The 26,566-nt window shown below is 39.7% G+C and overlaps 1 protein-coding gene across 1 annotated transcript in view; it reads left to right on the top strand.

Annotated features, from left to right (window-relative positions):
• LOC307135753 (kelch-like protein 29) overlaps positions 1-26,315 on the top strand; it is a 253,422-nt gene extending 227,107 nt beyond the window's left edge. Inside the window, exons 13-14 of the mRNA XM_079832392.1 lie at positions 19,130-19,274; positions 23,055-26,315. Coding sequence (XP_079688518.1) covers positions 19,130-19,274; positions 23,055-23,238 — 329 coding nt within the window. The 3' untranslated portion in view covers positions 23,239-26,315. The remainder of the gene's footprint in view (positions 1-19,129; positions 19,275-23,054) is intronic.
• Positions 26,316-26,566: the final 251 nt, after the last annotated feature.

Here is a 26,566-nt window from a genome sequence, read left to right as displayed (position 1 = left end):
ATTAGAAGATGCTGCCCAACCGTTGAGCCCTCAAAACCCACATGACAAGCAGAGATGGCTGCCAGATAGACCTTAATAGTGGAAAAGGACCTTCCTTTATCCATGAGGTCTTGGAGGAAACACAAAATATCAGAAACTGAGCACTGATATGAAGTGAGACCCTGCCCATCACACCACTCATTGAACACTTGCCACTTACAGCCATATAAGTACCGTGTAGAAACGGCCCTGGCATTCTGGATGAGAGACAGGTGGCCCTCTTTCACCCTGGCCAGTGTGGGAATTATCAAGCACAGGGGAGGAACGGCATACAGCAGCACTCTGGGCCACGGGTGGGCCACGGGTGGGCCAGTGCGTCCACCCCGAGGGGCGCATCCAAGTCCTTTAGCGAGAAGAACACAGGACAATGGCTGTTTTCGCGCGAGGCGAATAGATCTACGGACGCCTGTCCGAATCTCATCCAAATCATGTCTACTATCTGAGGATGGAGGCGCCAATCTACGAAGAGCGGGTTCCCCCTCAACAGAAGATCCGCGCCTCTGTTCAAAATCTCTGGAACATGTCGCGTGTAACGACAGGAAAAATCGCCTGCTCCATACCAAAAGCTTGTAAGCTAGAGCATGGAGTTTCGACGCGCACGCCGCCTTGACGATTGATATAAGCCACTGCCGTGGTATTGTCGCAGCGTACGAGCACATGATATCCCTGCAGACGAGGCAGAAAATTATTCAGAGCCTTCCAAATAGTCAGAAGCTCTAAATAATTTATATACTCTGAACGTAGTTTGCTCTGCCACAAACCGTTCACAGTTCTGCCCTCTTGGGTGGCACCCCAGCCTGTTAAGGACGCATCCGTCGTCACAACTTTCCGCGACATAACCGCCCCCAGAGGGGCGCCCTGTGCGTAAAAGTCCATGCTCTTCCAGTGGCGCAGAGCTGCAGCGCAGGTGCGCGTCACTGTTACAGAGCGGCAAAGATCGTGTAAGGGGCTGAAATGTAGTGACAAAACCCACTTCATGAACGCCCTCATTCTCAGGAGTCCTAGTGGCAAAACCTGGATAGATGAAGCCATAAGACCCTGTAGCCTGAGACAAGTGCGATATTGCACCCTCGCTCCCACTCTGAACTGCGACAGACAGTTCATCAGAGAGAGAACGCGCTCCTGTGAGAGACGCGCTCGCATGGAGACTGAGTTCAGCTTCATGCCCAGGAAGATCACATTCTGTCTGGGTGTAAAATTGCTTTTGTTCACATTCACCCTAAAGCCCAGAGATGTAATGTGCGCGAGCACGCGGCAGGTGTCCCGCAACACCTTTTCCCTCGAATCGGCTATGATGAGCCAATCGTCTATGTATGTCAGGATCCGTAGACCAGACATTCTCAGGGGAGTCAAGCCCGCTTCCACACACAAACAGAAGGTGCGGGGGCTTAGGATTAACCCAAGGGCAGGACCGGGAATTCGTAACAAATGCCTTGATAGGCGAAACGAAGAAACTTCCTGTGTGGTGGATAAATGCTTATGTGGAAAAAAGCATCCTTCAGATCGACCGATGTGAACCGTTTTATGTCGCGGGCGAGCAAACCATGAGTTAACATTCTGAAATTGTATTTCCTCAAATGTTTGTTCAACACCCTGAGGTCCAGGATAGGACTGAGGGAACCGTCCTTCTTTGCAACCAGGAAATAACGAGAATAAAAACCCTGGTTTATCAGATTGGGGGGTACCACCTGAATCGTATCTTTGCTCAGCAGAGAGGAGATTTCCTCCTTCAGAACATGCGCCTTGTTTACCTCTGTGTGAGAAAAACGAACACTGTTGAAACGTGGGGGTTTCATTGCAAACTGTAGACGATAAGCCTGCAATATTGTGCGCAATACCCATTCGGGTGGTTCTGCAGTTCGCCAAGCCGACACATGGCTCGCGAGCGTGCCCACTCACACCTTGCTGGCTTCATGTTTGCCCAGCTGGCTTATTTGTGATGTAATGGTGCCCGCTATTGGAGAAACTAGGGACTGCATGCGTGGGTTCAGAGAGCTGTCCACTCTTTGCAGAGAAAACTTTCTCTGCAGAGAGAGGGTATCTCTCTGTAACAAATTCATTTGATTCGTCTGATTTAACGTGTTTTTTGTGTGTTTTGTTTTTGGGAAAACACTGGGGCCGAAGCCTTTATTAACTGGGTCAGGGGGACACAATGAGTGCAGTGGGGTAACAGTGCTTGGGTACATTTCCTCACAACAGACCCCCTGAACGGGGGAAACACACATCGTCCACTAAACACATGGGCTGGGAAGCCATGGGAGGGGGGCACCCTCCAGAAGAGATCCTCCGTCTTTTGGACAGGGGTTTTGGGCAGGAAGAGGGTCCAAAGAGCTCGTTGCTCAAGAACATGGACCCCGCGCCCCCATCGGCCAAACATCAGGCCGGCCGCTTGCGTTTGGGGTCGGTGGGGGTAGAGCTTGGGGGTTTTCCCGCAGCGGCAGGAGAAGGTTTCCCCCAGGGCTTAGCAGATGGTGGGTTGCTCTGCCGTGGCGGGGGCTTGTTGCGGGGCCTTTCCTTGCTTTGATGAAAACCACGTCCCGGGGTTAATCAACCGCGCGGGGGAACCTGGCGTGCGGCGGCCTTCCTGGGAAGGCACAACTTGAAGGCCTCGTCCTCCTTTTTCTTGTCGTTGCACCGTTGTTGGTGAGGAGCCCTCCTTGGACTGGGTTGAGGTGCCTGGCGATCGAGGGCTCAATGGCGGGCGGTTCGCCCATGCCGAGAGCCGCCATATCCTTAACCTCCAGATCCGCGACACCGTGTTTAAAGTGAAGCGGGTCGCTCCAGTAGTGCCTCATGTGCTTAGCGCACACTGGAAGAACAGGAAAAAGTTGTTTCCTCGGGCCAGGGGGAGTTCCCAGCACTTTCCCGTCATAAATATCCCTCTCCTGGTCGGTGGCGCTCTCTGGAGCCGGCCACTCAATGTTGAGACGAGCGGCCGCTCGCTCACATACATCCAGGAGATAGACTGAGGCAAGGCCGCGGGGGCGCTGGCCTGGGGAATACCAGAGGGCGGGATGGCCTCCTCGTCCCCTGAGACCCCGAGAATGCCCGCGTCGTCACCGGACCCACGAGCGGGAGGTTGCCCGCGAAGATGTCCTCTTCGGGGAACTCAGGATTGGGCTGGTCTGCCCAGATAAGAGCAGTCGCGCCCCGGGAGGACCCCGGTTGCGCGCTGTCGTCACCGTGTTCCTCATCCAAGTGTACACACTCGAGATCGCCGCACTGGGTAGCGGCAACTTTAAAGGGTAACTAAACCCCTGCTCAGAGCTTAACTCCACCCACTGGCAATTTTTAAAAAAAGCTGGAAAAGTGGGCAGAGCCCAGCGGAGACAGAGGGGACGAACCGAGGGCGGGGCTGAGAGGAGGGTGTGCACCTGAGACCCGCGGTGACGGGTTGATTGACAGCTGTCTGACTCGCGAGTCGCAAAGATGGAGAATGACTGGAGTGACGCCAGCTTTGCAACAGAGCGGTCATTCTCCTACCTTCACCTGAAGTGGAGGAGGGTGAAAGGTCTGTAGACACAAACCCGGAGCCTTATCAATGCGAGCCGCTGGCTCAAACTGCGTTAACTCCCGATGCAGACGATGAAGCAGCAGCGCAAGAGAACTGACCTAATCTATGAACAGTCAAATCCTTACACTGAATGCCACTAAAAATAGATCAGATATCTGATATACATACAATGTATTTTCATTCAAATTAACTGAATCAATAAGTTCAGACCTAAAAGCCTATTATAAATAGATTTCCTCAAATAAGTTAGACTATATACCCCAGCACGTAACGGTATTGTTGTTCGTTACCGAGGCAACCACTTGCGTGTCAGGGTTTGAAAGCGCGTCTCATGTATGAAAATGATCTGTACACATGACGAGACATGGCAAGAAAAGCCTAACGTGTACTGACAACTGCATTATTTAACCGTATTTTCTTCATTACAATGTTAAAGCAAGTGTCAAGTGAGTTTCATTCATAATGTTTCTACTTCATGTAACATGACAGTTCATACTGGAGTGACCTTCGGGTCAAAAATGACCCCCGTAGGAAATGAATGGGAAATTGGCAAAAATATGAAAATACAGAGTTTTTTTGTGCATACAATCTACAATCAGCCAGGATGCAGAAAAAAAGGACTCAACAGTGAAGGGGTGAATCTCTAAAACATCTAGAGTGCAAAACAGACAAAAAAACTCACACACACAAACACACAAAAACACAATTAGCTTTTGGAAAGGCACGCGTTAATTTGTGTGTGTTTTTGTGTATGTGTGTGTGTGTGTGAGTTTTTGTCTGTTTTGCACTCTTGATGTTTTAGAGATTCACCCCTTCACTGTTGAGTCCTTTTTTCTGCATCTGGGCTGATTTGTAGATTGTATGCACAAAAAAAACAAATTTCCCATTCAATTCCTATAGGGGTCATTTAAGACCCGAAGGTCCTGAGTGTGACTATTTTTTTTTACGACCACTTAGACTTTTCAAATCCTGTCCCCAATATTTGTGGGTGTTCATATACCAAGTACCAATAAATTCACCAAGTTTCCACTATAGTGGTAAAAATGTGCTATTGCGTGATAAAAATGCTCAATGTGTCCACCGGATGGCACCGATCTCATTTAAAAAATTGCTTTCATGAGGCCTAGGCTTGACTCTAAAATGAAATACAGCTTTTATAAAAAAAAAAGTAAAACAATTATATATATATATATATATATATATATATATATATATATATATAAATATATATAAATTTTTTATTATATTGAATGGGAAAATGTGGGTCATAATTATTGCATGAATATGAATTATAAATCATAAAATTATCTCAAAACACCAAAAAAGAAAAGAAAAAATATTATTGAACAAAAATATATTTCATTGATTTTACTCAAATCTTTTTTTATCTTAATCCCACCCTCCGGGTCATTTTTGACCCGAAGGTCCTGAGTGTGACCCATAAATGAAGAACCCCGGAGGGTCAATTATTAATGCCCCAGTGCATGATGGGAACACCAGTATCAGATAGTTGAGTAGATTTTACTTAATTTTATGATTTTTATATTTACGCTTTAATTTCTACAAGCTTAAATTGAGTATTAATATAGAATTTGCTTTGTTGTTTTTTTATTATTATTCTTGAACCTATTCAGATAGAAATTACTTTAGTTTTTTTCTGTAGTATTTACTTCACAGTGAACGCTATTTTAAAAGTTCATTATTTTGTTTATTTGATTACTAGAATAGGTTAACATGATTTAATGTTAAAACATTTTTTTTTTTTGCATACTGTACATTATCGCAGCTCCTCTATTCCAAGTCTGTCTGAAACGCTCTGATTTCTACAAAGCCCACTCCTTCCAGAAAAGCTCAGAGTGCTCTGATTGGCCAGCAGACCCAGTGCATTGTGAATGGCCAAACACCTCAAGCATTTGTCAGAAATGTAACGCCATAAGTACTCTTTGTATGTAGCCGCCGTTGTAATCTCCCAGGTTCAGGAAGCTATCCTCTGTAAAATGCGCTGTGCACAAGCAAGCTTTTGGATTGTACTGCTCAAGAACATCTTTATAAATAAATCTTGACCTCTGATTCTTAATTCACAGCCAAAATAAGTGATTTTGCTTTCGCATCCAAACACTCAGCATCTCTGCGACATGATAACAACTCTACAATTTACTGAAGCCTTGTCTTCTGTCTTTGTGTATACCTTCAGCCGGACATTAATCTAATATTTCACATTGGCCAGTTGCATAAACTTAGCCACTATGTTAAAGGGACAGTTCACCCAAAAATGAAAATTAGCCCATGATTTACTCACCCTCATCCTAGGTGTATATGACATTCTTATTTCAAACAAATACAATCAGAGTTATACAAGTTATACAAAAAATAAGCGTCCAAGCTTTATAATGGCAGTGAATGACTGTTCTGTTTTGAAGTCCATAAAAGTGCATCTATCCATCATAAAAGTGCTCCACAAGGCTCCGGGGAGATAATAAAGGCCTTCTAAAGCAGAACGGTGCATTTAAATTATTTAAAACTTTACAAACTGTAATCTCTAACTTCCGCTAAATGTCGTACGCGCGTTCACGAGAGACTGGTGTTTTAGCGTATGACGTAGGACGCGCCGGTGACATTATACAGGTACTAGTTCTCGTGAGAACCAAGTTTTGTTTTGCTCTATTCTCTGCTCTTATGCTACGCCTGTGTCCTATGTCATATGCTGGAAGGCCAGTCTCTCGTGAACACGCGTACGACACAAATGCATTATTTTGCTTCAGAAGGCCTTTATTAACTCCCCCGGAGCTGTGTGGATTACTTTTATGCTTTTACTTTTAGATGCACTTTTAAACAGAAACAGCCATTCACTGCCATTATAAAGCTTGGAAGAGCCAGGACATTTTTCAATACAAACTCTGATTGTATTCGTCTGAAAGAAGAATGTAATTTACACCTAGTGTTGTGAACTTTTCTCTTCTAAAGTGTAGGAAACTCAGAGGATCAAACAGAAGTTATTCTTTTAATGAGAACTCTCTGTGCTGCAGGTCGTCCGAAAACAGACTGATTAACTGTACAAAACAATGCAATTTATCTACATTTCAGGGGGACGGATTATACAGCAGGGGAGGAGACATTCAAACAAAAGAATGCATATGTTGTGTAGGTAAAGGACACACCTTAGACATAACAGTATGACCCATCCTATTTCAATCAGCATAACGGTGTCATTCAAATGCATAGATGCTAATCCAATCACTCAGGCAGTATTGCTTTAAACTTGTCATGGTAAATAGTCAGGAAGTGCAAAAAGACAAAATACTTAATGTCTCAACCACTTACACAGCCTGATGTAATCTCCTTAGAATTTCCTCAAGTTTACTTCAAAATGTAAAACACAAATATAGATAATGTTTTCAGTTATATTATATTACATTGGAACCTAGATATAACATGTATAAATTTGTAATCTTACATTCCCCCCTTTGGGAGTTCTAATAACTCTCACATAATACAAATTTAAACCTTCATCAGTCCATTCTGTAGCTTATGTTTTTTAGCATAAGCCCCATCGTCTAGTCATGTAACTTGGAAAAAGTTACAGGCACATATCTTTTTCTCTGTGTTGATTGTCTGTAGTGACAAATGACATGTTGACACAGGAACAAACATGCCACTAGGGTCCGTGTAGTTCATTACGGGTAATGTTCTTTTGTGGTTGGAACAGTCCTTGTGAGTCATTTGTTGACCTTACAGGTTTCTGAACCATGAAGAATTATCTTCAGTCATCTGATGTAATGTTGCTGAAAGATCAAGGGCCCTATCTTGCACCCAGCGCAATTGACTTTGTACACCGACGCATGTGTCATTCCTATTTTGCACCTGCGCAAAGCGCGCTTTTCCCTCCACAGAAGCACGTCGCCAAACTAGTGAATGAACTTGCGCTCCCTGGGCGGTTCAGCGCAAAAAAGGAGGCGTGTTCCGGCGCAAACAATCCCTGGTGCTATTTTGCTGTTCCATTAAACAATTGCGCCACTGACCAGAAAAAACCTAGTCTAAAGTCAGTGGCGCGTTGCGCGTTGTTCATTATGCTATTTTAAGGGCGCATGCTTGACCATAATGTATAACGTGCACAACGCGCATGCACTTTGCTCATGTAATCTACACAGATGCAACAGTTATTTTTGCAAATCATAAATTGTTACACTAAAAAAATAACACATGAGATGACGGAAATCATTGTGGTGTGCCACGAAGATGTGAAAAAATAGGCATAAATCTAGCTTACAAATTATTCAGGCTAATTGTAATAATTAACGATAAGACCTGTTTGCCCAATAGTGGCAAGACATATATGTATATAAGGACATCTGACAAATTGGTTTGTCCGTCAAGAACCAGGAAAAAAAATCGACTGAAAAACTGAAAAAAACTGAAAGACTGAAAAAAAAAAGACTGTGAAATCACCTTTACAATAATGTACAACATTACAACTTCACTTCTCTGTCTTTCACTGCTCTTACAAGAACATCAGTCTCCTCGGCTGTGAACCGCTCCTGGCATGCGCCTGGTAAATACGCCATAATAATAGCAATCCATAATGGAACTTGCGCACCTGCTTTTAAAGGGAATGTTGGATGACGCTCTGATTGGTTTATTCACATTACGCCCAAACCACACCTATGAATAATGAAGCTACTTCAGACCAACCCATTTTAGATTTGCGCCGGGCGCAAGAGCCATTTATCCCGCCGGGAAAATAGCAACAGCGCCGAGACCCGCCCACAAAGTTACTTGCGCTTCGCGCTTTGACACTTGCGTTTCAGATCGTTAGAATAGGGCCCCAAGAATGTCTTTTTGTTCAAGAGTACTTGACCACCATGTTTGTGCATAAGTGAGTCCTTCAATGCAGCTATCTTCTTTGTTGGTGGTAGGAGCTGAATTATGTAGCAACCAGGGTGCACCTGCCATTGAATTGGCTGAGCAGGATGTTATATACAGACGTTCCTCCCATCATGTGGCACCCAAGGGATTCCTGCTCCTACTGAAGGCAGGTGTGGCATGCAAACATTCTTTCCAGCAAACAAGGTGTTTCTTGACATATTCATCAGCTCTAAGAATATGTTGTTTCTGGAGCCTACACTTTGTGCGATGTCCATGATGAGTAGTAGCAAAGCAATCTTGATCATGTTGATGGAAGACTGAAGTTCCCTTAGATGATTCTCTGCGTTGTGTATTTTTTTTTCTTCTTCTTGACAGTTGACTCAGTAGTGGGTCTAGTTGTCCTTCAGAGGTTGTGGCTTCATACGCAGGTGAGAAAGTGCGTGCGTATGGGTCTGGGGACAGCTTTCAAGTGGTATCTGCACAGATCAAGAAAAGAAAAGAAAAGACAACAGAGCAGTATTTGTTCTAAAAGACAGCAAACATCAGGGTTGTCTCATCTGTTCAATCGGAGTCTGCTATTGTTGTTTCTTCTTTCCCTATTTCTTAATTCCTGGACACCTAAAGAACAGTGAGGAAAGGATGGACTAGTGGATGGGGAAAGGCCTATAAGGAAGTCTTCACCGCAGGGTTTGCCCCCGAAGCTTATTGCATTCGGTTCTTTCCTGGGCTGCTCACTGTTCCGTGTCCTATCCTATCCCTGTTGGTGGGGGAACAACTTTACAGTGTGACACATGACTCCAGGTTTTCCTTCCCAGACACAACACTTTAGCTGCTGTAATGTTACCTTCAATCACTTGAGCTGAACCATCAACAAACAACTCCAATTCTGCATTCTCAATGGGAGTTTCTGCTTTTTCATTCGTAGCTGCGTATGTAAGCGTAACACAATCATGAGTCATTTCATCCTCTAACAAATCTTCAGTCATTGCAGACATACATGAGGATGGGTTCATGACTGGTGCACGCTGTAAAACAATGTTCGGGGCTGTGACGCTAAATTTCACTGAATCAACAGGCACATCAGATACTGATTGAATGGCTACATCTGTTTCAAAGAAAGCTTGCAAGTCAGGATAAACGTTATCAGGCTGACTAGCTTCATTCACATCAGTTTTCTCTGCAGCTTTGTTGCGGTTCAATTTCTTAGTCAAAGATGCTACTCTAGCACAGTTCTTTGTTCTGTTTCTCTAGCTCTGAGATATGCTGAGACTAGCTAGCGCTAAACCAAATTCTCTGTGACAACAAATAATGCCTTTCACATTGTTCTTGCGAATACATGCTCCTAAAACTTTTTTACATTCATCAATCGACCAAGACTTGTCTGGATGGATCTCAAATTTCTGCATTAGTTCTTGCCTAACTTTCTCTGTGACAATTAAATCCATCTGCACTCCTAACTGTGATTTGTCTGTCCACAAAGGAGCTGCGAGACCACCTTTTTCAGTTGTGGGGGTCAGTCTAGCATTCTTTCTAAACATTTTTTAATTACTTTGTTACCACACACAAACACACAAACACAGACTTCTCTGATCAACAAACTTGTTAACACAGCTCAACTATTGTTAACTTTCTTTTGCAAAAACAGAGGACAACACTGTCGCGTAATCACAGAGGCAGGATTCAATTGCAAGTAACTCAGTCTTTATTGACACAAATGTCACTGGAAGACAAAACTCAGAACGGTGACGAAATCCGGATAAGACGGAGCCGTGAGAGAAATCTCTTGGCAGCACGGGCAGGCTGTGAGCAGCAGAGACTCGGGAGATCGGCGAGGGGAATCCGGAAAGGGATCCACAATACCCAGGAGTACAGGAACAGCAACCGACGGGGAGACACACAAGGGAACATCCAACAACGCTCTGACAAAGACAATGGAGAAACAGAGAGACTAAGTAGGGTGAAGGTGATGAGTTGCAGCTGGCACTGACGACCAGCCACAGGTGCGTGATGAGCCAATCCCAGGCTCCGCCCCAACCTACATACAACACGCACCCAAGAGTGAGACAGGGAATCCATGAACCGTGACAAACACAAATATTAACTGAATGCTAATCTTCCCTGCCTAAAACAGAGGCAAAACAATTATTAGCACGTTATGCTAATATTCTCTATGAAGAGGCAAACAACTTCCCTGCTTGAAAACAGAGGGTAACTCATCTCTAAAACAAGCTTTTTTAGAGGGTAACTTAGTTAACCAGACCCTACAGCTGTCTGATAACTCTTCCCTGGCAGCGCAGAGGAAAACAAATTTGTACTGGTCTTTAAAGTTCTTTTGGATAGAGCAGCACTCACCGCAACCCTTGGTTGAGAGAAACATTTGGTCTAGAAATCTTTGTTCAGCTGGAAGTTTCCCTCTGGATTCCAGTCTGGAACATAGGCAGATATTTATCTTTGAGCTTGAAGTTTCAATCTGGATTTCAGGTGAGGAAGCTGGAACTCTATCCGGGTCACAAGGCACCATCTGTTGTGAACTTTTCTCTTCTAAAGTGTAGGAAACTCAGAAGATGAAGACCAGGAGACTTCGGGATCAAACAGAAGTTATTCTTTTAATGAGAACTCTCTGTCCGAAAACAGTCTGACTCAAACAGCATACCTGATAGGTTATATACATTCCAAAGGGGGAGGGATTTACATTGTGGTTGAACAAAGCATGTAAATTAAATATACAGGTTTTGGGAAAACCCGCCCAGACAGAGTATCACCAATCCTACTCCTAATCAGCATAACTATTCAAACGCATAGAGGCAACGATGGTGAGAGTCTGAAAACCGGTCCGGCAGGAATCTCCTGCTGGAACCTCAACAATCTTCCTTTATACCTCAAATGCTCACTGTAAAACAGGCCCAGCAGGAATCTCCTGCTGGAAACCCCAGAATCATTATATATACCTTAAATGCTAAATACAATGTACTTTCTTAAATTTGTAATCTTACACTAGGATGACTTGAGGGTGAGTAAATCATGGGCTAATTTTCCTTTTTGGGTGAACTATTCCTTTGAGACTGTGTCTTGACCAACTAGCAATTAGTCAAAATGTAATCAATCTTACTTTTCTAATTCAAATTAAACTGACCTACCATTTTATGTAACTGCCTTTTAAAAGTAAGGACCAGTCTTGAAGAAAAAAATTAGGTGACTAACTTTAAAAGCCTAGCCTAAGCGGTTTATGCAACTACTGGACTTCAATCGAGGCGTTTTAGGCAGGTCTGGATCTGTTCTGTCTGTTAGATAGAATAAGAGTGTGTTCACACTTGTAGTTCAGTTCGCTTGGTTCATTTGGTCCAGACCAAAAAAAAAAACATTTAGTCCTGGTCTGCTTCGCGTTCACAGTGGCTTTTTAACAGAGAACCTAAAGGCACAGGGATATGTTCACAAACTGATTGGTCGGCTTTTACGTATATTACGTATATTTCGAGACGGAACTCACCAAACATCCAAAACAATGCTGTGTCCTGGGATAAATGTGCTTGTTGTGTGTAGCCTTCATATGATGATATTCTGAAGAGCTGAGAACTGTAAAGAGCTTATAAAATGTGTAAAGAAGTCAAAACAGCCAAAGGAATCCCTCCGTAGCACACACAAATGAAGATCTGCTGCGAGTTTACATGTCTCTGGTCCACGTTCATATTTTATTCTAACCACACCAGAGTTCGTTTGAAAGCAGATCAAGACTCATAGGGTTCGGGTTGCCCGCACTAACAGAGCAATCGTACCAGGGTTCATTTTAATCCAACCAAACGTGCCAAGTGTGGACACACCCTAAATCTTTTTGTGGGAGACTATGAGCTTTGTGACTTTGCAGATATATACTCACAAACAGATTACACAAAGGAAAAGGAAAACAATAGAAAGCATCAAATGACCACTTTAATTAATTGATTAAAAGAGACTTTTGTAATGTTGTGATTTATATTGCTAATAAAAACTGTTATTTTGAACTTTCTATTAATCAAATAATTCTTCAACAAAAAGATTAAGCAGCTGTTTTCAACATTGATAAATGTTGAGCAGACAATTAGCATATTAGAATGATTTCTGAAGGATGAAGATTGATTTCATGTGACACTGAAGACTGGAGTAATGATTCTGAATAGGAATAAATTACATTTTAAAATATATTATGGTAGATATGTTTCTTTAAATTGCAATAATATTTCAGAGTTTTTACTGTATTTTTGATCAAATAAATGCAGCCATAAGAGGTTTCTTTTAAAAACATTATACATCTTACTGACCTCAAACTTGAATTGTAGTGTATATGTATGTGAGAATAAAGTTATAGAGTATAGGTATTTATATATATTTGAATTACAAATGTGCCTTAAATCAATCTAAAATACACAATGGGTGGGTTGCACCAACAAGGATTAATCTTAAATCTAGATTAAATCAAGGTTTATCTAATAATTCTGTTGCACCAAACTTTAAACCTTGTTTAAAAATAAGCAGGTTTACATTTAAACCATCATTTTGATCCTGGATTTAATTAATATTTAAGATAGATTAACTTTAATCCTGTTGTTCCATTACTTTAAACTCAGATTTAAATCTCAATTATGGATTAATTTTAAAGTTACATGTGAGGAGGTTTAAATAAAGTAAAGTGCACCTACAATTAAACTATGCGGATGATTGAACAGATATAGAAACAGTTGGTGTGTCGTCAGGTCTCAGAGAGGTGTTTATTACTAATAAAAATTAAAAATGTGTGTGGAGTGTGAAGGTCGTGGCAGTCCGTGAGTTTACGCCTGCTATCGAGTCCGGGATGCGGATCCACTCACCTCGGTGCACCTCGGTGTCGGACAAACAAAAGTAGAGAGGAGTAGCTATATTTACTTTAGTATTGATGGCAGCGGTGATGATGAGGTGAGCGCCAGTGATCGCGGCCGCGCCTCGCGTTTCTCATGTCCGCTCCACGCGTGGCTGCTGCGCGGCGATCAAACGGGATGGGCGGCGCTGTCAAGAGCGGAGATAGTCACTCCGCAAATCATGACAGTTGTTTTGTCATAAATTACGCTGCCACAATATAGTCCATTATTAATTGATAGGCTACTATACATATATTTTACGCACACGCTGTTTTCATTGCTTGGTCAGTTAACGGTCTCTCTACGTATCGCTTTATAAAGACAGCTGACATTTTACAAGTTTATTTCCTTTATTGGCAAGAGCTAGGCTACTTATGTCAGAGGGAGAGTTTGGTCCTTGGTCAATGAACAAGGAAATTGAATATTAGTATTTTTGCTGTCAATGGAGAATCCATCATGGCGGCGAAAATGTATCGTAAATGGAGGTTTTAATCGCAGGTTAAATTCTAATCCCCGATTTGTTAATCTGGATTTAAAATTAAGTGGTGCAACACAACTCGATTTAAAATAAAGCCTAGATCAACAAATCCTAGATTAGCTCTAAACTGAGTTTAATTTAATCCTTGTTGGTGCAACCCACCCAATGATGAATAAAACAAATTAATTAAAAGTCAAAATGATCTACAAAAAAATCTACTCGAGAAGCAACAATGCAAAAGATTGCATCTTGAATATTGAATTTTGTTATTGCGCTTGCAACTTTTTAACACTTTTGAACGTTTGAACTTGTTTATACCTTAAAACGTGAAAAAATATGCACTTATGTTAAAGATTTATTGTCTGAAAACAAGTCTTAAGGATGTATGCAGTCAGTATTGCTTCTTTTTTCTTTTTTTCTTATAAATGCATCTTATTTTTTAAAGATTTTTAGATATTTTAATTGGGAAGTCACATAAAATACCTGTTTAGAATAGTATTGTTTACAGTGAACACTGAAAAACAGTACGATCTGCCATAGAGAAGCTTCATAACAGTGATTTGGTCAGTCGGCAGTAAGAGTTTCATCTCTCAGTTGACAGTCAGTGATCTGCCTAATGTTCCCATTTGCAGTTATTCATCTCTCTGTCTTATCGGCAGGGAACGGCATTGTCACCGCCACCATCTGTGAATGACAACACCTTCCCCCCGCTGGCATGCTTATTGTGTTTGACAGGCCAGAAAATGCAGTGGGACAAGCTCACGCTGTACTATATTGTGTTTTGTGTTTGTAAATATAAATGTAAATATTCCAGCCATGGCGAAGAGCCGCCCGTGGCCATGAAATGCATCAGGATGAAGTTCTTTGGTGTTTTAGCCACATTTATGGACGTGTGAAACTTTGTTTAACTGTAAAAGGACTGCCGCTGTTTGTTTTGAGATAATCTATCAAGAACCCGTTTAGTAGTTGTGCCACATCACTGAGATTGACACTCCAATGCTCAGCAGGAGACGGCAGACGAGAATTTAACATACACTGTGATGGGGGTGCTGAAAAATCATTCACAAATATGTGTGGTCAAGCAGAGACCTGGATGCCAATAGGAGATTGAATCAAGAAACACTGAAAAGATTCACAACTTTAGAAACTTAGTAGGTGACTCTTTAGATCTGTCTACATGGCATTGATTTAGCAAGGTGCTAAAAATATTCCTCAAAGATTTTGGTCTATATTGACATGAAAGCATCACACAGTTGCTGCAGATTTGTTCACATCCATGATGCAAATTTCCCGTTCCACCACATCGCAAAGGTGCTCTATTGGATTGAGATTTGAGTACATTAAAGTAATTTTCATGTTCTAGAAACCAGTTTGATGTTATATGAACTTTGTGACATTGTGTGTTACCCTGCTGAAAATAGCCATTAGAAGGTCCACTGTGATCATAAAGGGATGGACATGGTCAGCAACAATATTTAGGTAGACTTTGGCGTTTAAACCTTGCTCAAAAGGTACTAAGAGGACCAAAGTATTCCAAGAAAATATCCCAAACAGCATTAGACCACCAGCAGCCTGAACAAGTGATACAAAGCAGGATGGGTCTATGCTTTAATGTTTTTTACACCAAATGTTAATCTGAATGTTGCAGCAGGAATTGAGACTCATCAGACAAGGTAACGTTTTTCCAATCTTCTATTGTCCAATTTTGTTAAACCTATGCAAATTGTAGCCTCAGTTAGCTGTTCTTAGCTGACAGGAGTGGCACTGGTGTATCTTCTGCTGCTGTAGCTTCAAGGTTCAATATGTGTTGCGTTCAGAAATGCTCTTCTGCAGATCTTGGTTGTAATGAGTGGTTATTTGAGTTACTATCAGCTTGAATAAGTCCGGCCATTCTCCTCTGACCTCTGGCATCAGAAAGGCATTTTCATCCACAGAACTGCCACTCTCTGGATTATTTTTTGTGTGTGTGTGTATATATATATATATATAATGTATACAATCATGTGAAAATGTTAGGACACCCTCTGTTGAATTCCATGGTTTCTATATCAGGGCATAATAATAATAATAATAATAATAAAAAAAAAATAAAAAAAAAATCTGGTCCTTGGCATGTCATTATTTGCTTTGCAAAAATAAAGCCAAAATGGAAAAGCCATGGGTGACAAAGTTAGGACACCTTTACTCTTAACATAGGAATTAAGAGGGAAATTAATGGTCAGGCACTGCTAATCAAATGCCTTTGATTAACTGATCCACCAGCAAGTGTGATCACCTCTATAAAAGCTGAAGTTCTGGCAGTTTGCTGGTCTGGAGCATTCAGGTGTGTGTTAACACTATGCCAAGGAGGAAAGACATCAGCAATGATCTTAGAAAAGCAATTGTTGCTGCCATCAATCTGCGAAGAGTTACAAGGCCATTTCCAAACAATTTGAAGTCCATCATTCTACAGTAGATTATTGTAGGAAGATTATTCACAAGTGTAAGACATTCAAAACAGAGACCAATCTTCCCATGAGTGGACATCCAAGCAAATTCACCCCAAGATCAGATTGTGACCCTAAAGCTCAGGGAAATTGCAGACAACCCAAGCACTACACCTCAGACTCTACAGGCCTCAGTTAACATGTTAAATGTTAAAGTTCATGACAATACAATTAGAAAAAGATGGGTCAAGTATGGCATGTTTGGAAGGGTTTCCAGGAGAAAGCCTCTTCTCTCTAAAAGAACATGGCAGCGAGGCATAGGTTTGCAAAGTTGCATCTGAAAAAACCATAAGACTTCTAGAACAATGTCTTTTGGACAGACGAGACCAAAGTGGAGATGTTTGGCCATAATGCACAGTGCCAAATTTGGTGAAAACCAAAAGAGCATATCAGCATGCTGGTGGAGGGGTGATGATTTTGGGCTTGTTTAGTAGCCACAAGACCTGAGCACCTCACAGTCATTGAGTCGACTATGAACTCCTCTGTATACCAAAGTATTCTAGAGTCAAATGGGAGACCATCTGTCCGACAGCTAGAGCTTGGCTAAAATTGGGTCATGCAACTGGACAATGATCCGAAGATCACCAGCAAATCTACAACAGAAGATTTCTTTTTCAAATCTAAAAAGAAAAGAATGAAGGTGTTGCAATGGCCTAGTCAAAGTCCAGACCGCATCTTGACTGAAATGCTGTGAGAAGAGCTGTGCATGAACAAATGCCCACAAACCTCAACAAACTGAAGAAATGTTGTAAATTGGACCAAAATTCCTCCAGAATGATGTGAGAGAAAACACAGAAAATGATTACTTCAAGTTATTGCTGCTAAAAGTTGATCTACAGGCAATTGAATGTGGGTGTCCTAACTTTGTCACCCATTGTTTTTCCATCTTGACTTTATTTTTGCTATGACACAGTGTAATATGTAATTTGTTGCTGTTCATCTGAGGTTTTATTTTCCAAATTTTAAGACCTGCCAAGCACTAGATGATTTTTTATTATGTCCTGATATGTCCTGCTTCCAGAAAACCATGGAATTCAATAGGGTGTCCTAACATTTTTACATGACTGTATATTGTGGGCTGAAATATAACCCAGTTCTTAACAGGTTTTTTTGAGATTTACCCTAGGACTGTGGTAATCTCCTCGTATTTGTCTTGTACTTAGGGCACCGCTTAATAGATTAGGTGAGATCAAATATTACTCTTGTTTAGTGTTCAGTATTGCCCATTGCACATGGATCTGCATGCACACCTCTATTTCTGACCATTATTTGTTAACCTTCCCTCCACCTTTCTCTGTTTTTTTACATTATCCATAATATCTGTTCTTCCCGGGAGGTCTCACTCCAAATCTGAAAAGGCTCAAGATTTAATTAGCTCAATGTTCTCGCGTCTCTCTTCAGTGGCTGAGGTTGAAGTCACAGCTGCTGGGTTGAATGTGAATTCAATTCAATTATTTGCCACTCATCAATTATTTATGTGTTTTCTCCTGCTTGATTACTTAAATCAAAGGAGTTAACTGCATTCATGCCAACATAATGTGCTGGAACAGGGCTATTGATTTACAATTGGGCAGTCGACAGAATGACCCCAGCTGTTACTCTTATACTTGTATATTGTTGAAATTAATAATCTGTTCTGGTGCCTTTCTCAATAAATGAAACATAATAAACTCATAAGAATTGCTTGTCTCTGCTGTAAAATGTGCTTTGTAATCTTGTTTATAAGCTGATTTGAGGTGTGATGCATTTACCAGAGATTCATCTGAAGTCAACATAAAATCAATCGACCTTATTGTAAATTAGCCCAAAAATGTAAATTAGCCCATTATTTACTCACTCTCAAATCATCCTAGTTGTATATGACATTCTTATTTCAGACGAATACAAGTTATATTAAAGTTATATAAAAAAATGTCCTGGCTCTTCCAAGCTTTATAATGGCAGTGAATTTCTGTTTCTGTTTTGAAGTCCATAAAAGTGCATCTTTCCATCATAAAAGTAATCCACATGGCTCTGGGGGGTTAATAAAGGCCTTCTGAAGCGAAGAGATATGTTTGTGTAAGAAAAATATCCATATTTAAAACTTTGCAAACTGTAATCTCTAACTTCTGCTAATTGTTGTACGCGTGTTCACTGGCGTTCCAGCATAGGAGGCAGGCGTAGTGTAAGTTCCGGTGAAGAATGTGGAAGCGCAGAGGATAGAGCAAGACAAAACTTGGTTCTCGTGAGAACTAGCATATTCTCAACCGGAGCATCCTACATCATTTGCTGGAACGCCAGTCTCTCATGAGCGCACATAAGACAGTTAGCGGAAGTTAGAGATTACAGTATTCATTAAATATGGATATTTTTTTACACAAACGCATCACTTAGCTTTAGAAGACTTTTATGAACCCCCCGGAGCCGTGTGGAGCACTTTTATGATGGATAGATGCACTTTTATGGACTTCAAAATAGAAACAGCCATTCTCTGCCATTATAAAGCTTGGAATAACCAGGACATTTTTAATATAACTCTTATTGTATTCCTCTGAAAGAAGAATGTCATCTACACCTAGGATGACTTGAGGGTGAGTAAATCATGGGGTAATTTTCATTTTTGGGTGAACTATCCCTTTAATATGTGTTTCTGGTCTTGTGAATAATTCACAAAAAAACATTGTCATAATCTCTCACCAAAATATTAAAACTGCTTCTGGCCACAGCTTGCATACAAGCTTGCGATCCAAAATGAGATGAGAAGTACTGTATGTTGCACTAGTAACACAGTAGCACACATTAACGCATGCATTTACGTTTGTGTATTTGCGTGATGGATGTTTCTGACCTTATGGACTTAAAATGGGTTAGTGGTGACTAGTTTTATTTTGCCATTGTTCAGATAACAAATACGCCCCGGCTGTGACTCTGAATGGATATATCTTCATCCTGGGAGGAGCATACGCAAGAGCCACCACCATCTACGACCCTGAGAAGGGAAACATCAAAGCAGGACCCAACATGAACCACTCCAGGCAGTTCTGCAGGTAAGACCATCATGTGAATCACAAATGAGTCTGAAAATTGAGCTGCAGACCATCATCTGTCCCTGAAGAAAACTTGATTGAGAGTTAGTGCCCTTGTTAGTGGTGCATCATTATATTGCTATTTTTACTTCTTCGTCGTTCATATTACTTAAGTATTGATCTTTTGCACTTTTAGAAAGGAATTGTTGAGAAAAAAAAAAAAAATCCACACATTCAGATTTTTAGGGTCTCTCAATTATTGTTTTAAAAATGTACTGCTTTGTTTAAAGGGGTGGTTGATTATGATTTGACTTTTTTAACTTTAGTGAGTGTGTAGTGTCGCTGTTTGAGCATAAAAAACATCTGCAAAGTTCAAAGCAAAGGGAGATAATTACTTTTAAAGAAATCACTTATCAGGACTACAACAAACGGCTGGTAGGGACTGCGAGTTTCTTCCCGGGTTAGTGACGTCACTAACCCTAAAATTTACATAAACCCCGCCCCCGGGAACACACAGCAAAGGGGGTGAGATTATCATGACAGAATGCCCTGTCTCATTCTACATGTTGTCACTTCTTCTTGAGTCTCTCCATCATTGTCAGACTCCGGTTTGAACATAATAGACTGAAGAGTTTCATTGCCTGTCTGCAGGTTATCAGAGCTGCTAACTGGAGTTCTTGAAGCTCCGCCCCATGAGCAGCTCATTTGCATTTAAAGGGACACACAAAAACAGCATGTTTTTGCTCACCCTCAAAAAATGACAATTTTAATGTGCTATAAAAATGATCTGTGGGGTATTTTGAGCTAAAACTTCGCATATACACTCTGGGGACATCAGAGACTTATTTTACATCTTGTAAAAAGGGGCAATCAACCACCCCTTTAAATTTGTCATTTTGAATTAGTTCGTTCTCTAAATGCAAAATGCCAAATCCAGACAATACATTTGTCAAGTCAACTACAGATTGCAAATTTTCAAGTAGTAAGACAAAACATTTATCTGTCATTTTGTCATGTATTTACTAGCAATGATGACAAGTCAAGTCACCTTTATTTATATAGCACTTTATACAATACAGATTTAAAGCAGCTTTGCAGTAATAAACAGGAAAATAATGATCAATAAATACAATTCTGCTGTACAGAAGCTCTAAAAAAGAGAATAGTGTCATTATTCAGTTGAAGTCAGTTCAGTGTTGAACAAATAATTTCAAATCAAACAATATTAAAACAACAAATGTCAGCAAACAGTGAAACAATCGTCCTTTAACAGTTAACAGATATTTTATTCATGCTGCAAACATGCTCACAAACATGCTAACATTTCAATAATATTGTTTTATTTGAAATTCTTTGTTCACTTAACTGTGTTTGAAGTTTGGACAATTTTTGCGGGAATAATGATGGTCTAACAAGGGCTTTTATATAGTTTTAACTAATTTCTTAGTCAAAAGGTCTGTAGACTGGAAAATATCTTGCTTTTTACAGTTTACTACAGATATGAATTATACCTCATATCACACGTCTGGTTTTGACTCACAGCTTCATTGCTAGTAGAGAGATGCTGCACAGATAAATCACACACACAATAACAAATAAATAAAAAAGAACAAATAATAAATAAATATTAGTCAAATCTAAACAATTCACTTTCATAAAATGTACATTTCTAGTGTAAACTTCTTCTAAACATCTTGTTTATTTAAAAATCTCTTTAAACAGGATAAAAACTTACAGCTCGATTAAAAGTCTGCTCATACGCACACCGTCATTCATCTTGAAATCTTATGAATCAGTTCACGTCTTCTGATTGGTTCTGTGAACTTAGAACTTTTTGCTGGCAAAGGGAAGTGGCGTTTAGAGGTTTCTGCCAACAAACCGGTGAATTTCTGAATGGGCTGAGGCTGGGATTTAGTGGGTTTGAAGCGAAAGCGTTTGAAGCAAAAGTATATGATGTATAACTATGTACAGAGAGCATTCGCTCAATATCGTTATCTCATTTTTTACAAAGGCGTTTAGCAGCTTTTACATCTGAAGTCTTCATATAGTACTCAACTCCAGATGAACAAAACATAAAACACATTTGTCTTTAGGTTTTAGTGCTTTGACAGTGCTTTGACAGTTATTTTTATTGTTTTTGTCGTTATTCATGTAAATTTGTTGCATATTCCAAAAAATGCTATTCCCACCACATACAGTATAACTGCTAATGTTAATGAAGAAAATGACCATTAACAACCATCATCAAGTAAGTGCAGATGGATCCAGCTGAGAAAAGTACATTGTTAAAGTGATGTGTTCCAGTTTACACAAAGGCCTGCCCTGTTTGCTCCTAAGACTTTATTCTGTGTCCCCCAGGGTCGTGCTTTGGGCCCGATTTGCTTTCACTGCTGATTGGTATTCGCAGCAGAGGCAGTAATTAGCTCAGCAGCAGATAAAGCACGAATGAGCCGCCAAACAATCGCTAGTGCATCACGTCTCCCCAAAGCACACACGGGCACCTTTTACGCTTCTGCTGTGTATTTGTGATACAAATATGTTTTCCAGAATCGACACTTCGGTTACAGTCACACTCACATGAGTTTCCGCATTAACATTTTGAAACCTGTCAAGGGCTTGAAATGAATACGTCCCAAAGAGAAGATTACGAGGTAGATGATTCGTCTCATCCATCAGTTAGACAGTTTGACAATGCAAAGCCTTCATGTAAGATGGCAAATGGGAACATAATCTTTATCATTACGCTTATGTATGCGGTGGGAAATCCAGACATTTTTCTCAAATAACTAGGGTCAAGAATCTGAGAGAATTAAACGGTTCTGGTGCCAATTCACAACTCAAACACTGCCAGGGTATTTTAGCACTTTGTTCTGTCCACATCTAAAACTGAATCAAGAATTTGCATTTAGATTAGCATGATTTTACCCCTTAGTTTTGTCAACTGGTTGTGTGCTCTGCTTCAAAGTGTACACAAATGTGTTTTTTTTTTTTTTTTGTGGTGGCCGAACCTCTTTAAATTAAAAGATTTACTTGAAATCCCCTTAAGATTGTAAGTTAATATATGAACATTTAATAACACATCCATATGTTCAAGGTTCTCCTATGTTTGTTATTGGTTACAACTAACATGACATGCAGGTAAATAAATGAAATACTTGTATTTAATTTTTAAAAAATTCTTTTTTTTTTTTCATTTTACATTATGGTGTAATTAATTTATTGGCTGTTCAATAACAAACCACCTGCAGCTCCATCACAAACCCTAATTTGGGACACAATATGTTATGTTTAATGCACTTAATGTTGTTGATAACAAAGAATGGAGTATATCTTTCTTTATCTTTGTATTTTTATATAAGTGTGGTACAAAATAATCCTATTCTATGTGATAAGTAATCAATAATAGCCAGAATACATTACTTAAAAAGTCTAATATGATTATGATAATGTTAGTACCCACAATCATTGTCATGTAATTTGTAATCAGTTAACGGACTAAAAATTGTAAATAAAACAATGATTGTTGGAGTATGTTTTGGAAGAAAATACTTTTTCAGTCTTTCTATTTTTTTTTTTTTTTTTTTTTTTTATTATTAGGCTCAGGATTGTCTGGTTTGTTATTAGGGTTTTTTCCCTTTAATTATTAGTATTATTATTGTTATTTTTCATATTATTGATATATTTTTATGTATTTTATGTATCGATCTATGTGGTTCTTTTATTTATTTTTGCTTGTCAAAGTGAAAATCAATTTTTACAAAGAAAGAAACTGAATCAGTTCTCAAATAACCTATTTTCCAGTGCGGTGGTACTGGATGGGAAGATCTACGCGACCGGTGGCATAGTGAGCAGCGAGGGCCCAGCTCTGGGAACCATGGAGGCCTTCGACCCCTGTGCCAACGCGTGGACGCTACAGCAGAGCCTGCCTTGTCCACTCTTTAGACACGGCTGCGTGGTTATTAAGAAGTACATTCAGAGCGGATGACGCTGACACATGCGAAACACGACCCCACCGCCTCTAGCACACCGGACACCCACTTTCCACACGCCCAGGATTATGTGCTGATACAGAAGCCTTGCTCACTTTCTGACACCCACTCAGAATGTGGAAGCTAATCTTCTCTGCCGGGCGCAAACAGGCCTTCCTGTAATATAGTGCACCTGACAGAGCTGTCGTTGATGTGTTTCGTGGCTCTAGCCTTAATGCTCTGTGGCCATTGGGATTGAACTTTTTTTCCTTTCCCATAATTCCTTTTTATCTCTGTTTACAGATTTCTGTAGCATTTTTGGCATTGCTACCATTTTAATGTTTGCATAATGTTTGTTTTTTCTTCCTTTTTTTTAGCAATACTGTAAAATGACACCATCTGGTTTCGGTAATCTGTGTAATGGTTCACTCAGTTGTATCTCTATTTCATCATATCCGATTCACAAGCACTTTTTAAAAACGTAGGGAAGCAAAGGGACAAAGTGTTTCTCTTAAAGTGCACTAAAAGCTCATTTGACCCTTTGCTAAGCTCCGCCTGCCTTTGTTACTGTTGCTCACTCAGACTACCTTGACAAGAATGGTGGAATTGTTAGTGAAATGAGTTCATGAAGTGGGAAAATGGATTGGATATTATTCTTACGTGGGCTGGAATGAAGCGTGACATTGCAGAGGATCTTTTATCTGCTGTTTTGGATCTGAAACTGATAAATTACGCAGTAACGTGATTGAAAACTGCAGAGACTGTGAACAGAGACTGCCAAATGCTTCTCACAGTCACTGAAAAGAGAAAAGCAATTACAGCTGATCACATTAGTGTAACTGCTACCGCTGATACAATGACCTGAATCAATATATGAAATTACATTTAAGTTAGAAAGATGCATTTATATTGTACAATATATAACTCTGATTGTACAACAGTACACTGCAAAAAACATGATTCTTGATTAGTATTTTGAGTTGTTTTCCAGTTAAAATAATAAAAAATCTTTGAAACCAGATACATTTACTAAAGAAGCAAAATCTTCCAGTGCATTAAGACATATCACATACAGTCAAACCAAAAAATATTCAGACACCATATATAATTTTTACTAGTGAGTGGAGGACACTATAGTTCATGTGAGTGAGGATACCAAAATAAAGTAAACTGTGACATAATTTACCCAAAAAGTCTTCATACAGTGGACTAACAGTAAAATATAAAAAATTTGGGACCAAAATTATTCAGGCACTTTGACCTGACCATGTTTTGCTTAAGTGTTTTTTCTTTAACTGCTCATTTTACACCACATACTGAACAAAATGAAGCATTGCTTGGTCATTGGTTGACCTAAATCTAATTGTGTACTTAGCTGATTGGTTGATTGCAATCCATTACATACCTTTCTATCAAATTATCTGACATTATCAAGATGAATTTGTTCTAACAGTTCTTGTCATATTTTATTACCATTTTCTAAACTATAGCGAATAAACTGTGATAATGTGAGAAAATGTTGAAGGTGTCTGAATATTTTTGGTTTGACTATATATAGTGTTTACCTATATTCAAACTTAACATCTTATTCAGTGTTGCTTCTTAAGAAGATGTATCTCTTTTGAGTTTTTTTAGATATGACTTTTAAACAAGTCAGCAGTTTTTTTTTTTTTCTGCTGACGCCCTACATGTTGATTTGGGAATGAGCGCAACATACAGTTAAATTTATTAATCAAGGTTTATTTTATGATTTGAAAATGCATTTAAATAAATCCAAACACTTACATTAGAAAACAACAAAAGCTTGTCTGATAATATGGTACACTGCAACAGTTGCTAAGGTAGGGCTGGTGAGGGGTCAATTATAACCAGGCCTGGAGAGAATCTGTGGAATGGATTTGAAGTCAATAGGAATTCAAGATTGATTTATTTTTATAGTGAATGATTCAACAGGGCACATTATTATAATGAGAATAGTCTTGTAATCTTTCATCAAAAGGAAATAACTTGAAATGACCTCTGAAACTATTTTCCTTTTCGGCTGATGTCTTTATACTGCAATAATTCATTTTTTAATCACTACTCTAATTTTGTTATTCAATTTAAACATTTAAACATCTAAAGTGACTTGAAAAGAAAAAAAACTTGTTTTTCACAGAATTTACTGTCTTGAATTAAGTTTATTTTGGAAAGTTGTTTTATCCTGTTTAAAGCAAAAATCCAACTTAATTTAGTGAGGTTTGTGTGTAAAACAAGAAAAAACAAAAGGCATCAGGGAAAGTAAAATAAACTTAATGCAAGATATATTCTCTGCAAACAAGTCCTCCACTCCAACCACTTGGCTCAATTATCCACCATCCCGTCAGTTCCTGAGAGATGAAATCAAGTCCTATATATTTTTTTCTCATTATGTTTCAGTATGTAAAGCTTCACATTACAGAGGTAAAATGAGTTGCCAATGGTGTTTGATGTTGACTTTCAAAACTGTGTGGCAGATTCTTTCTACGCCTGATTATAACTCACAAGTTTAACTTAATGTTAGTTTTATAATAAGATGTGATTAAAACACAAGAGTATATTTATATGAGATGTGTAAAGACCTTCCCTTAACAGGAGAATATGGCTTTTGGGTCTCTGCTCTTTCCTACAAGTCCTTTAACTGGGGGCATCTTGGACCGGAAGGTGAAGGTGGGCTTGATCGTCTTGAACTGGACTGATATGACATTTGTAACTTGATTTTCTTTTCTTTGGAACTTTTCACTCTTTTCTTGCACGCAGCCAAAGCACAAAACATTTGAGACTCGGGAGAGAGAGAGAACGGGAAGTGTTTGCATTCATTTCCTCTGCATTGCCAAACCACGTGGTGAAGTGGTGAAACACGCCGTCTGACAGGGAGGACGATTCTCTGTTCACAAAAGTAACAAAAGTTTATTTTAGGAACTTTACATGTCAAACTGTTTCTAGACAAAATGTATAGTATGTTGAAGAAATGTTATGTACAAAACACAAGCTGTTATCGTTTGAATTAATGATCATGATTTATCATTAATTAAAACAATAACACATATGCAAAATACAATGTGCATTCGAAATGAAAATCACTAGTCTGGTTTATTTTGACTATAATTGAGAGAAAATAAGGGTTGTGAAATTTGGGAATGAAGGTGTGTTGTTACTACTTGCTTGATGATAAAACAGTTGAAAATCCCTCAGACACATGTTGAATAAGGCCATATCTAGAGACCGAAATATTACAATGGACTTATTTCAGGTGATACAGAACGTTTCCCGCACAACAACGTAACTCGCTTAACTACCCCAGTACGATGCATTGTTGAATAAATC

Source organism: Gobio gobio (assembly GCF_949357685.1).
Source record: "Gobio gobio genome assembly, chromosome: 13".
In the NCBI taxonomy this organism is placed as follows: Eukaryota; Metazoa; Chordata; class Actinopteri; order Cypriniformes; family Gobionidae; genus Gobio; species Gobio gobio.
The sequence above is the reverse complement of the archived record's forward strand: the minus strand, read 5'-3'. Positions and strand labels throughout refer to the sequence as shown.